The sequence below is a fragment of the Chrysochloris asiatica genome, unplaced genomic scaffold, assembly GCF_000296735.1.
Source record: "Chrysochloris asiatica unplaced genomic scaffold, ChrAsi1.0 scaffold00226, whole genome shotgun sequence".
Lineage (NCBI taxonomy): Eukaryota > Metazoa > Chordata > Mammalia > Afrosoricida > Chrysochloridae > Chrysochloris > Chrysochloris asiatica.
This window is the reverse complement of record NW_006408744.1, coordinates 2,744,365-2,758,154: the sequence shown is the minus strand read 5'-3', so window position 1 is coordinate 2,758,154 and position 13,790 is coordinate 2,744,365. Positions and strand designations below refer to the sequence as shown.

General features: G+C 39.2%; 1 protein-coding gene across 7 annotated transcripts in view; it reads left to right on the top strand.

Annotated features, from left to right (window-relative positions):
• Nucleotides 1-13,790, top strand: part of CELF2 (CUGBP, Elav-like family member 2) — a 468,556-nt gene that overhangs the window by 381,606 nt on the left and 73,160 nt on the right. For 6 of the 7 annotated variants that reach the window (XM_006873170.1, XM_006873173.1, XM_006873174.1 and 3 more), the window contains 3 exons: nucleotides 2,257-2,336; nucleotides 6,575-6,733; nucleotides 13,181-13,244. In XM_006873170.1, coding sequence (XP_006873232.1) covers nucleotides 2,257-2,336; nucleotides 6,575-6,733; nucleotides 13,181-13,244 — 303 coding nt within the window. Of the gene's footprint in view, nucleotides 1-2,256; nucleotides 2,337-6,574; nucleotides 6,735-13,169; nucleotides 13,245-13,790 lie in introns of all 7 variants that reach the window. The other variant, XM_006873175.1, reaches the window with a different exon arrangement.

Here is a 13,790-nt window from a genome sequence, read left to right as displayed (position 1 = left end):
TAGCCTCCATTTGGAAACTGCCAGTTTAGCACATGTTCCTGGACAATAAGAGCAAATGAAGTGAATGGAACAATCTTGTTGACTATTAAAAGCAGAGTTAGCCCAGGTTTCACACGGCTTCAGAGATATCTCCATCAGACTGTATGTGTTTGCCTCCGTTGTAGCTCCTAGATAAAAAATGGAAAAATAAACATTTTATAGTGTCATTTCCTCCGTTAATAATGTTGGTGATGATCGTGATGTTTTTAAAGAGCAACTAGTTGGAAATGGATGGTAAATTTGGGACTATAAGAGCTCATCCTCAATATAGGAAGCCAGCAGAGGTAGTGTCATCTGTCCCTCATTCAAGTGCACACTTTGTCTAGATGCCTTATAGAAAGCCACTAAATGATTTTATTGATGACAACAGCTACAGTCATTATGGGCACAGGCAGTGTGCTTAAGTTGTAAGCTTCATCAGCTGGTATAATGCTTGAGAATTATATGAAACAGCCCAGCATTCATGGCGTCACTCAGGCTTTGTAAGAGGCCAGCTTAACAGGGAAAGGTGAATGTAAGAGAAAATGCCCTTGTACTGAGAGACTTTGTGTAATGAAAATGACAGCATGAAGGGGAAGAAAATGCATTGACTTATTTTTATGACTGGATGTTGTTGTGCGTTGGAGGGGATGGGCAGACGTTGCTTTCTCTTATTGCTGTTAGATCAAAAGGTACTAATCCAGCATTGACTTGATAATCTCACCAGGTATGCATGCAGCAAAAGAAGCAACTATCTTCTTATGCCACACAAATTGATTTACATAAACCAAACAATCTGCTGCTTGTTTGAATGTAGAACATTTTATTTTGCTTATTGGCCACAGGGGTAACAATATCGTATTGTTCATGCCAGAATTCCTCTTTCATGCATCCACTCTGAAATGACTACAGGCTCCAGCCTCTCAGTGTTTAGATCTGCTTCATTTGGAAATCTTTTAAGTAGTAATAATAATAATGTTTTGAGGAAATTGAGTGGAACACTAAATTATTCTCTGATACCTAAGTTCAAACTGTGCAAGGCTAAAGAAGCTGAAAATCAATGCACTTTTAAAGTCATTAGAGATCATAAATGAAAAGTCTGTGTTGCTTTAGCTAAGCTTTTAGTGTGCTGTGGTATTATTATAAAAGCTGCCCGAATCTGCATTAATTTCACAGTCATCTTCTCTAAGAAGCCCAAGGGTGCATGATAAATAAAATGTAAATTTTAGAAGGCAGTGTTTTTATTGGTGAAAAGGCCAATGAGCCGTGTAGTTGGAGTGGTGACCTGCATGGTGGCCAGCCAGCACTGGTACAAGAAGCAGGAACAGACACCACGGATTCTAGCGCAAGGGAAAAAAGAGACAGAAAATTTTATGGGTCACACAGTAGACATTCAGAGAAATGAACAGTCTCGTGTGTATGTTAGTCTTTGGGTTAAACCTTTGCTACACCACAGAGAGTTACAACTTTCAAAAAGCACCAAGATTTTATACAAATAAAAAGAGAGTGCAAGTTTTTCAATTTTACCTTCTATGTGCTGTCGAGTATTCTCAGCGTATTAGAGCATTTGTTCCTGGTTATAATTAGTCATTACTGAATATATTTGTATAATATTGCTATATTTGTTTATATTTATTCATATATATGTTTTTTAACTACCCAGAGGAGATGATAGATAGATAGATAGATAGATAGATAGATAGATAGATAGATAGATAGATAGATAGATAAAGATAAGATACTATTTGCTGACCTTTTGAGCTCCTGAAATTTATTTGCTAATTTGCCCTTGGTGTGAGGATTTTAATATTTTCTTCTTAAAATTCAAGGATAAAATTTGAAAGACAATTCCTTAATATGTGTCTGCCCCAAGTAAAGATGATCATCCAAGGAGAAAATGTAAAACAACAACTTTTTTACTCTTACAAAATGCAAACTAGATCTTGCTCATTTCAAACCCTGTGGCTAAAAAAGTACCCAACGTCTTCCCCTACTCGCCATTTAGAAGCATAAACTAATAATAAATCTTTCTGCTTTGGTCAGATTAGCAAGTCAGCACTGTGAATAAAAATCAAAGTAAGATAAAGCCAAAGAGAGAAGTTGTTTATTTTTATGTACTACTGAGAACAGTATCGTCTTGTGGCAGTTCTCGTAGATTGTGTTGGTTTAACAAGCGTCCAACCCTTTTGTCTTGTTGTTTTTTGTCTTTCCTGCTCCCTGTCCCCTTGTTTCCCACAGGCTGTGCGTTTGTCACATTTTCTACAAGGGCAATGGCACAGAATGCAATCAAAGCCATGCATCAGTCTCAGACCATGGAGGTACTGTATCATCTGCCCTTTCTTTGTTTTCTTTGTGCAAATGATGGGGAATGGTAAAGCAATTCTCTCCTGTGTGGATTGTTCACATGACAATCACAGATTTAAACTTTCACCATCTCTCTTTTTGTTCATTCATATTCATTCTCATTCATACTCTCACTCTTTCTCCTCTCTCTCTTTCCCTTCCCTCTGTTTTTAATCTCTCTCTCCCTCCCCCACTCTGAATTTTTTTCCCCTAATGACTTGAAATGCATTTAGTAAAACCTTCCACTTGCTCTACAGATATTTTTTGAGCCTTTTGTTGCAGAGGCACAGGCCCTGCAATGTAACGTCGTGGTGCAATTTAAGCCAAGTGCCATCTGTACCTAAAGAATCAAATACATTCCCCACCCCAGGGTTGGTACGGATTAGATATGAACACCGCTACCTGAAATCGCAGCTTACCCTGCACTTACCACAAGGTGCTAAGCCACAAGGTTCTTTTACTGGTATGTGGGATCCAGTTATCTTTAATCTACTCATACAATTGTAATTTTTTGCATGAAGAATTTTGGAGAAAGTTAATACTTTTCCCACTTCATTTAACCAATGAAAATATTCATTTTTAAGAGCCCACTGAAAATGTAGATTTATCTCAGTCCTAAAAAGTGGGCAGTAACAAGGAAGCATAAAGGCTCAAATTTGATCTCCTAATAATAGTTACTTTACGGGAAGATGAATACACTGGTGTGGATGTGCACCCACAAATGTAGATAGATGGCTTGGTACTTTTAGTCTGTGATTTGGGTCATGGCCTTTCAGAATTTTGCACAAAAGCATTCCGAGAGTGATATGCCATTATTTATTCTGTATTGTCTGATAGACTCATTTGGGAGTGCATGTTCTGCTGTACTATGTAATACTGTATCTTTGTGTATGGGTGATCTTTTCTGGAGGTGGCCTTGTGATGTTATATGAAACTATGTTTATTTTTTGGGGGTAAGACATTCTCAGTTTTATCTAACGTGCAAAATTTCTTTTTTAACTGTTTGAGCTTCTTCTCCCCTCCCCCCATTTTGTTGGGGTTCTTTTTTTGTTAGTTTGTTTTTTTGCAATGCTGCATCTCCCAATGCATGCTGGGAGCTAAGTGATCATTATGCGTCATGTTTTGTGGGCAACTTTTTAAAAGTGAATCAAAAGGTGAGGACGGGGGAAGGGGGGGAGAAGGCGTGTGCATGGCATTGTCCTTAAATGTTTACTGTACTTTTCTGACTTGTGATACCAGCATTGCAAAACCTATTGTCTTTTCAAACATTCATTTTGACTTTGCTATTCTTAACATATCTCATATAATCAATGTGTTTTCCTTTCAGTGCAATGCATTCTTAAGACACTCACACCCCCTACCTGAAAGCAAGCTCAGGTGAAAACCGGCCATGATAGGAAATAATTAGCAGGATTTGAAATACCTAGGAAGCCAGTCTTGTGCCATATGCAGTACACATGTGATGATGTGTTTGTTCCCTTTTCTCTGATCTTAGGCTGCACCATTTTTGTGGATCAGTCTGGTTTCCAGCTACCTTTCAATTTGGAGATTTAAATGAAAGTGCTGTTGGGAGGGGTGGGTTGGGGGAAACGTCTTTACTTATATAATTATGTTTATTTCATTCTTTAATTATTTTATTTCCTGTAATTTAGTGACTGTACCCAAATTGATCTCATGCACCTTAGAGAAATCTTAACATAAACAATTTCGACTATGTTAGTCGGCTTTGGGGAGGGGTAGGTGTTCATCCTACCTGAGCCCCTGTCTCCCCAAGAGAAGCCACAGAGGATGCTGCCGAACAGAGCCCCTGCCCTCCTGTGCTAATAACAGGAAGGAGAACTCAAGATCATAAAGCAGAACTGGAAATGAACCAGGACCAAGATTAAGCTCTCCTACTAAAAAGAATTTGTTACACAGAATGAGATATATGGATTGTGATTCTTTGTCAATGGCATCATTAGAACATTAATTTGGTGTATTTGTTTTTAAATCCATGCTTAAACAAAGGAGCCCCCCAACACTTAAACTTCCTAGGTTTCTTTTTAATGACATTCAAATGGAAGATTATATGTGTTGCATCTTAATTGTATAGCTGAAAGTTTTTCTTTTTTTTAACCGGTTACTTTCTATTAAGGATTTTGAATCACATCTTTGACTAAGATGTGTTACAAGAGATTTGGATTAAAAATTATGTGAGTGTTAAATTTAAAAGGAGGTCTTGAAAATAATGAATTTTCATATTGTGCCTTCTTTTTCTCTACTGTCTCCCCACCGCTGCCCCCCCTCAGTTCCCATTCTGTTTTTCTCTTTCATTGTTTAAAAAAATTTTAGAGCTTTAATTTTTGTACTTGAATTAAATTTTTTTTATTTAAGGAAGAATAAAACAACAATAAATGTACAGTTAGGAGGAGACACTGTAACTTGTTACAAAACAAATTTAATGCAACAATAACCTTTATCCAGACGAAATCTCTTCTCTATATAATTTCCATTTTCGGCATTTTGCTCTTTAAAAGAGTGATGACATACTGAAATATGGCGCAGATGAGGAAAAAGGAATATTCTAGATTTAAACAGTGATGAAGTTACTTATTTGTGTGCAATTAACTGCTGACACTTAACAGTGAATATGGATTCCTGATGTATTACTGTAGAATAAACACTGGACTGCTAACCACAAGGTTGGTGGTTCGAACCCACCAGCCGCTCCATGAAAACCCTATATAGGGTCACTATGAGTCAAAACTGACTCTACAACAACAGTCGGTGTAGTGACTGGCCAGAGCTGAAGAACTGGTATGCTGGAAGAAGTTCAACACTTTTCACACTCACCTCATTTTTCTAATATTTTGCACAAATCCAGTAGGGTTTTTTTTTATGTGTGTGTTTTGTTTTGCTTTGGTTTCTGTGATAACAGACATGGGAGCCTCATGCATTCATAGCTATATTACTAAAAACCACCCAAGGTGATATGCAAGTTTGTTTTCTAGGAAAAAGTAAAATGACCCAAAGGGAAAACTCCCTAAATAACTATACAGAATTTCCAAAAGGAGAGAGAAGTCTGTTAGCACGCTGCATTTCAGTATGTTTTCTTTAGTCACTGGGGTAGAATCACTTCTTACATCAGCAAAATATAACAGCTCTAATTGTGAGAAAATGTGTCAGCAAGGCATACTGAGAGGAAGTAAAGACTGGGGAAGAGATAGGGACATTTTGGCTTGGTATTTACCAAATGGCAAATATTTTGGAAGTACTTTTAAAAGAAGCCCTTATGCTTGAGAGGTTAGGCCATTATTTTCCCTAATGCTTTTATCTATTTCAAAGATAAACATCAGTCTTTCTTTCGCCATGTCTCCTTTATTCCTTGCTTTTAAAGGAAATGAAAACGAAAGAAACTCCAAAAATGGTGAGATTCACTGGGGGAAAGAAGCCAAGTAGAATCATCTTTCTGTCATTTACAATAGAACTCCTGTGACTGAAATGTGCTTCTGATTTTTTTTGGTTTGCCATAGCCCTGGGAAGAGATCTTTCTGAAAATGTGATCCATGATTTTGATCACTGTATATCTCTGAAGATCTCTTTCCTTCACATTCCTGAACTGAGGCCCATATCTCCTGAGGACTGCTGGATTGATGATATGATGTCCATCAGTTCCAACGTTTTGCAATTCATAACTTAAAATAATTTTAAAAATTGGAGACTTTTTATCCCATTACAGTTTTGCACACCACCCCCCTTTGCCCTCTTGCTGTGTTTGAGTCGGTACCGACTCGATGGCACCTAACAACAACTTTGCCCTCTGTCTGGAAACAGACACACAGAGGCAATTCTATCTTTATAAAGACAGGCAAACCACGAAGCTTGCTTAAAGAATATTGAATAAGGTCTGTTGTCTCTCAGGAGGTCCTGGGAAGGTTGAAGGAAGATACATGAAGAGAGAAGGAGAGGCAGTTTTAATAATCAGAGCAAGAAAACAAATGGCTTCACTGACCAACTGAACCCCAAAGTAACCAAAAACAGTTTCTGGAATTTTCTGTTGATGGTACTATTCAGAGAAGAAGAAGGAGTATCCAAACAAACCACTTTTAACCAATTTCAGGTCATTCCATGTGTGCCAAGATAGTTAAGAAAGATCCTGTGCTGACTGAGTATCTTGAGAGGATTCAACCAGCCTGTAACTTCCCTCTTCACTTTCCAATGTGTCTGACCACAGGGCTGTTCTTCACCAATCGTGGTGAAGTTTGCTGATACTCAGAAGGACAAAGAACAAAGGCGCCTCCAACAGCAGCTTGCACAACAGATGCAACAGCTCAACACTGCCACCTGGGGGAACCTGACAGGTCTGGGTGGACTGACCCCACAGTACCTGGCGGTAAGTGCTTGATCAAGTCAGTCTGTGCAGGGGTCCCTGTGACCAGGGGCAATATGCACAGTGAAACTCTTGAGACCTGTTTCTTTAAGTACTGGACAGAATTCATTTTTGGTACATTTGAATCTCAAGAAATTATTGAAACCAGTGTTTATGTAGAATATTTTTCCAACTTAAATTGATTAGCATGAGAATTTGACTAATCCTAATTCTTGCCTGAAGTAGACAAAGCTAAATCCCACAAGGATAACCCAGTTTTCTAACCAGCGTTTCACAGGCATCATAAAACCCTGGGTTAGAAGAGGAATCGGCTTCCATGCTGCTTCCTACCACTCTGAAGCATACATTGCTGGTGATGATTTAATGATATTTATACTACATACTCTGGTAGCGTAGTGGTTACGAATCGGGCTGCGAACCTTAAGGTCAGCGGTTCGAAACTACCAGCCGCTCCGCGGGAGAAAGATGAGGCTTTCTACTCCCATAAAGATTTACACCCTCGGAAACCCTGTACAGGGTCGCTATGGGTCAGAATCGACTCGACGGCACTTAACAACAACAACAACAATAATACTACATATGGAGTCCTGGTGTGGTGCTGTGGGTTAATACACTGGACTGCAAGGTCAACTTGAACTGCATGGTTGGTGGTTCCAGGCCACTCCTTGAAAACGCTATAAGGGTTCGCTATGGGTCAGAACTGACTCGACGGTATTTAACTACAACAACAACATACTATGTACCAAGTCCTAGTATAGCACTAGAGGATCACCACTGGACTACTAACAAAAAGTCAGTAGTTCAAACCCATGAGCCACTTCCTCTGAAACTCTGTACAGGGTTGCTATGGGTTGGAACCAACTCCATGGCATTGAACAATAATAGCACCTTACTACATATTTGATTGGAGAGTCCTCTGCCTCATAGGTTAGTCCAGTCCACATTAGAACCTCAAAGGAAAGCTTGTGTAATGTTATGCTGGATCTTTCTAGTAGAACTTTGTTGACTAAATCAAATGTTTCTTCACCTATTTGGGGCAGGAAGATCCTATTTTTGCCCAAACAGACCCATTTGTTTAAAATATTATGTTTCGTGGTCTCTAGATTTTCATACTCTTGATGTGTACCCATTTCACTTTGTCAATGCCTGTATTAAAATTCAGTGACCATGGTTTATGACAATTCCTGTAGTAAGATCTAGTCAGGACAGAGTAGTGACCCCCTAGTGTGAACTTAATATCTTACATCAGTTGAGAATGGCATCTTTAGTAGCAATGCCACATGTGGACTGTAACAACAGCTAATACTCTGGTTTTTTGTTTTGGGGGGGTTGTGTGTGTGTGTGTGTGTGTGTGTGTGTGTGTGTTTACATGAACTATTGCAAAACTCTTTTACTTAACCCCATTTTTCTGCTTTGGGACCTAAATGCTGGTCTTCACGTTTTGCTGATAAGATTTCATATTAGAAGTTTTTATTAGGGTCTTTTGTTGCAGCCTCTGTGAGGGTATGTATTGTACAAGTGTCTCAGCTCCTACTTTGCCGTTCTGTATTCTAACTATTCTTCTCAGGGTAAGTGAACGCATCCATGAACCTTATTATGTAGCAGAAATCATGTTAAGTGCTTTGTAAAATAATCCTCATTAATATTTTGGAGGAATTGCTCGGTGTTGCTAATGGTTGATGTGCTTGGCTGCTTACTGAAAGGTTGTTGTCAATAAGTGCCATCAAGTCTGTTCTGACTAATAGTGACCCTGTATAGGGTTATCGAGGAGCATCTGGTAGGTTTGAACCACTGACCTTGAAGTTAACAGCCAGGTGTCTGTCCTGTAACACCACACTGGGACCAAAAGCAGGAGGTACAAATCCACCCAAAGCATCTTGGATGAAATGCTTAGCTATCTACTTCCAAAAGATGAGCCACTGAAAGCTCGGTGGAGCACTATTGTACGTGGCACCCATGGGGTCACCTTGAGTTGGACTTGACTCAATGGCAACTGGCTATGACTTTGAAAGATGAGATTATTCCCCTTGTACAGATGAGGAAAGAGAGGCTTAAAGATATTCAGTAATTTTATCAAAGATTATACTACTGCTGGTGGCTAAAAGGGATTTCACCTTCTCTGTGTGTTCTCTCCCTCATACCATACTGCTGCTCTACGGATTCTCTGAGTACAGATAAGTCCATTCTTTACCCACCCTCCCCAGTGTCTAGTGGGTTCTAGTATGTAATAGCTATTCCATGACTTGTTTGGTTATGAAGAAACCTATACTCTTTTTTCTGTCTTTAGGTAAATCTTTGATTATCAAAAAAAAAAAAAAAAAAAAAATTGCCCCAGTTTAGTGTCATTTTCCAGTAATTTCTTCTTCTTATCCACAAACTCAATGAGACATTATTGTCAGTTCTAAAACCTCTAGTGTTCTTCCATATACATCTCCTGACCTGCCACTCAAAATAGTTTATTTATAACTGAGTCTAGCGTAACACTAGTTTTTCACAAACTTGTGCATTTCAAGTATTCACAGACCATCTGCTTAATGATGTTTAGCAGAATTTTATCAGAGATTGACATCAAGCTCACAGTTTCAGGTTTTCTAAGAATCCAGGTGCCTACCCCAGCATTTCTGAGAACTAAGACTTAGATGCGGTCCTCAGTCTTCTGACCCATCTCCCATCCTCAAAAAGTCAAAGTGATCTCTGGCTCATATTTTCTTTGATCACACATCTGTAAATTATTCCATTAATAAAAGCCCCTTTCATAAGCTCTTACTACAACTGTACAGGGTTCCTATGAGTCAGAACCAACTCCACGGCACATAACCACCACCAACCACTCCACATAGTGAGTATGTATGTATCCCTTCCTTTTTATACTGATATCACCTTTTTGAAAAAATTAAATTACTAGATTTTTCTTTTCCTGGCTTTTGTTGTTGTTGTTAAGTGCCGTCGAGTTGATTCTGACCCATAGCGACCCTATGTAGGGTTTCCAAGGAGGCAGCTGGTGAGCTGACCTTGCAGTTCAAACGACTTTGCAGTCTGACGCATCAACTTCTCTGGATCTACTTATTACTGTCTCGTCCTTGGTAAATACCCCACACGCATTCTCATATATGAGCTCAAGAGTAACACCTGTCTTGGTTCATTCTCTCTTACTTTTCTTTCATATTATAATCAGTTTCTTCCTTTGGCAACTACTCATGCCTCTGGTTACATACCCTTTTTAAAGAATATTCAAAGTCCTGACAGAATTCAGTAAAAGAAAACCTGCCCCTTTCTCATCAGTAAGACTCTGCTTTTAGGGAAATGAGAATTCTGGCAGTGCTGAATAGCTGGAATCCTCTGCTACTTCTTTTGTCCTGACAGAAGTAGAAGTTTGATCAACTGTGTCAATATCATAATTGTTGTTGGTGTTATGTGCCATGGAGTCAGTTCCACTCATAGCGACCATGTACAGGATTTCCAAGGCTGTAAATCTTTACAGGAGCAGAAAGCCTCATCTTCTCCCACGGAACAGCTGGTAGTTTCGAATTGCTGACCTTGCGGGTCACAGCCCAATTCGTAACCACTATGCTACCAGAGCTCCTTGAGTATCATAATTAATGGGTCATTATATAATGTGTATTTAGGAGTGGAGTGCAAAGAAAACCTCCCTGTCCCTCCCACAATTCATCCCTCTGACTTGCTAGTTCTTATACACAACCATCAGAACGGTTTTTTGTTTGATTGTTTTTTTTAATGACTTAAGGTCTGGACCCCCATTACAATGAATACCCTTTAAGAAAGAAGACCATTGAATGTGTTCTTCAGATTCTTTCCAACTGAGCACTTGAGAAGGGATGTAGGAGAAGGTACAAGAATGGAGAACAGAAACTGCATACTTGATCATTTTTTTCCAGCTCATTCTCACTAAGTAGGAAACGCACTTCACGTTCCCTCTCCTTTGCAGATGTTTTACCCAAATTGCAGGTGTCATCAGTGTATGGTCATTGAGCCCTCAGCAGGTCCTCTTCACCAAAACAGTAATGCTGAAGGCAGGCAGTGGCCATCTATAATAATACGTGAGTTATTTGTCCACTGTGTAAATGCATGGTACGTCTCTTCTTATTTCTTCTTACTCCCACTGCTTCGTCTCCATTGTTCACGCTCCCAATATCCTGACACTTTACACTCTAGAAATCTATTTCTGTGGAAAGGTGACTGGCTCTCAGGCATGCCTTACCCCTCTGTATTAGGGATGGATTCTGACCCAATTCACCAGAGAGTGGTTAGCCTTGAAAATAATCCTTGATGGTGGTTTAATGGCACTCCAGGTATTTCCACTTACTTTAATTAGGTATTAATTCCTTAAAATACCTTATTACCCAATGTAATTTTTTTAGCTTTAAAAAAAAAATTAATTACTAGATGTTAGGGTTCTGAGTGTACAACCAAAAAGTCAGACCAAATAAGATATTTAAAACATTGCTGCTCACTAACCCCTCCATTTCCCTTTTCCCTTTCTGTGTGTGTGTGGTTGTGATTAAGTGTGGTGTAGCGTTTCCAAGGAGTGGCTGGTGGGTTTGAACCTCTGACCTTGTGGTTAGCAGTCCAGTGCTTATCCTACAGTGCCACACCAGGAGTCCAATGTGTGTATGTATAATCAAAAGAAAACCTACTGTCATCAAATCAATTCTGACTCACAGAGACCCTTTAGGACAGAAGCTCCGTGAGGTTTTCAAGACGATAAATCTTTACTGCAGCTGACAGACTCACCTTTCTCCCACAGAATGGCTGGTGGGGTTTGACCGCCAACCTAGCAGTTAGCAGCCCAATACTTAACCCACTGTGCCACCAGGGCTCCTTGTAATACCTAGGTAGTATATTCAAAGTTGTCAAGAGGAATTAAGAGTGAAAATTATAGACATTTTTCTCATTTTAGTAACTCTTAATGTTATGCCTGTAGTTTCATTGTTCCGAAGTCTTAGGCCTTATCAGCCAATGATGTTCCAGTATTCTTTGTACTTCCCAGTCAATTAATAGATGCCCATTTTGAGTCATATCCAGTTATAGAGTTTCTTTCTTATTAAACTTAAGAGGCCTCTTCTTGCCCAGAGGAACAATAGTACTCTATATATTAAATATTTTGCAGCACTCCAAATAAATTCTCAGAACTGATTTTAAAATTGTCTATCGTATTCCTCCTAAGCACATAACACATTTTCAGTAATAAATTTTCTAAGTCTATGCTTTTTAGTATTCATGTAAATTTGAATATAGGAAATAGCTATATGCTTTCCCCCCACCACAAACTATGTATTGATCTACCCTACCAAAAGGAGAATATCAATAAAACTAGTTAAATAATCTGCTGTTTTTGTCAAGTGCTGTCAAGTCAGTTCTGAGTCATAGTGACCCTGTATAGGGTTTCCAACGTGTGACTGGTGGGTTTGAACCACCAACCTTGTGATTAGCAGTCCAGTGCTTATCCTGTAGCACTACACCAGGACTCCAATCTTAGCAGGCTCCCATGCCCACCTAAGTTAATCTCTAGCTTGCCTGAATTGGACAAATAAGTAGACTTTAATACAGGAAACATATGTCTTTACCCTGTCGTACTCAGTGATTATACGTGGGAAAAATTTTTGGTTTTGAAAACTATAGGGAAAAATGCAGAGACTTTTTCACAGGTACATTCATTTCTTTTATTTATTTATTTATCTGCTTATTTATTACCACAATGCACAGCTTCGATGTACATAGCACTAGATTCTTTCAAGTTTTGACAACTAATACGCTTCTCTCTGCCAGTGAAGACCATCTTAAAATGAATGACAGTTTTCTTGGTCATATTGTTATGGCTATATATAACTCTACAGCCGTGAATAGATACATCTATATATCGTCACAGGGATTTTTTGTTGTTCTTAGAGTAGGATCAGCACTGGACTGCTAACTGCATGGTAGCCTGTTCAAACCCAAAAGCAGCTCTTCAGAAACCCTGTACAGAGTCACTGTGAGTCGAAATCGACTCCATGACACTTAACAATTCATGTCATCGGATTCATGGACTTCGAAGGAAGGGTAGAGGAAATGAAAGGTGAGCTGAGGCAGTTGAGGGAATGGACTTTGATTGACAGAGATGAGGGATGGTAACTACTAGACTACAGAGAGATATAATTAGTCACGCTATGTTGGTTTCAATAGATTTAACACCTGGTTGTTAAAAAGAGTAAATTGATTAATTGTTTTAAGGCAGCAATGTTATTGAGTTTCTCCAGTGTCTGTGTTTCTTAATAGAGATTAGACATTAATATGGATTTACAGCCCCAACTCTGGGGACCTTCAGTCCATCCATGGGCAGCTGCAATCAACTATATAAATATAAAGGAAACTGAATTTGCCCCCAATTTAACTCGGAACTTACTTTGTTCTTGGCTCAACATTGTCTGACAATTTTACTTTCATTTGCAGCTACTGCAGCAGGCCACCTCCTCCAGCAACCTGGGTGCATTCAGTGGCATTCAACAAATGGCTGGTAAGTCGGAAGCATGTCTTTTCCTTTGGCCAGCCTGTTGTCAGAATTTTGGATTTGTTGAGAGGGCAAAGCAGCCAGGGGTAAAGGAGAGCAAAGGGTAATTATCAGCATATTGGCTTTCTGTCTCAGTTGTTAAAATTAGATGTCAGCAGCTTAGAGTCAGCCTCCTACCTCTTGGAATTCCTGTCTACACTCCACCCTGTATAACAGTTCAAAACCACATAAGAGAACTTTGAGTTCTTGCTCAGTATACTGGATTGTTCAGTGGTGTCCAGTCGGTTCTGATTTCACAGTGAAAGCTGTATACAGTTTCCAAGGAGCATCTGGTGAGTTTGAACTGCTGACCTTGCTGCTCAAACTGACCTTGCTGACGGTCCAGCGCATTATCCTGCAGCACCACACTAGATAGTGTCTTTAAAATAGTATTGATGACTGGGGATTTCCAGCAAGATTCCTATGCCCAGAGCAGCCCAGATGATTGACGTTCCTCTAAAATTTTAATAATAGGCAGTCAATAAAAGTGTTCTGACCTCCATAATGAAAGCT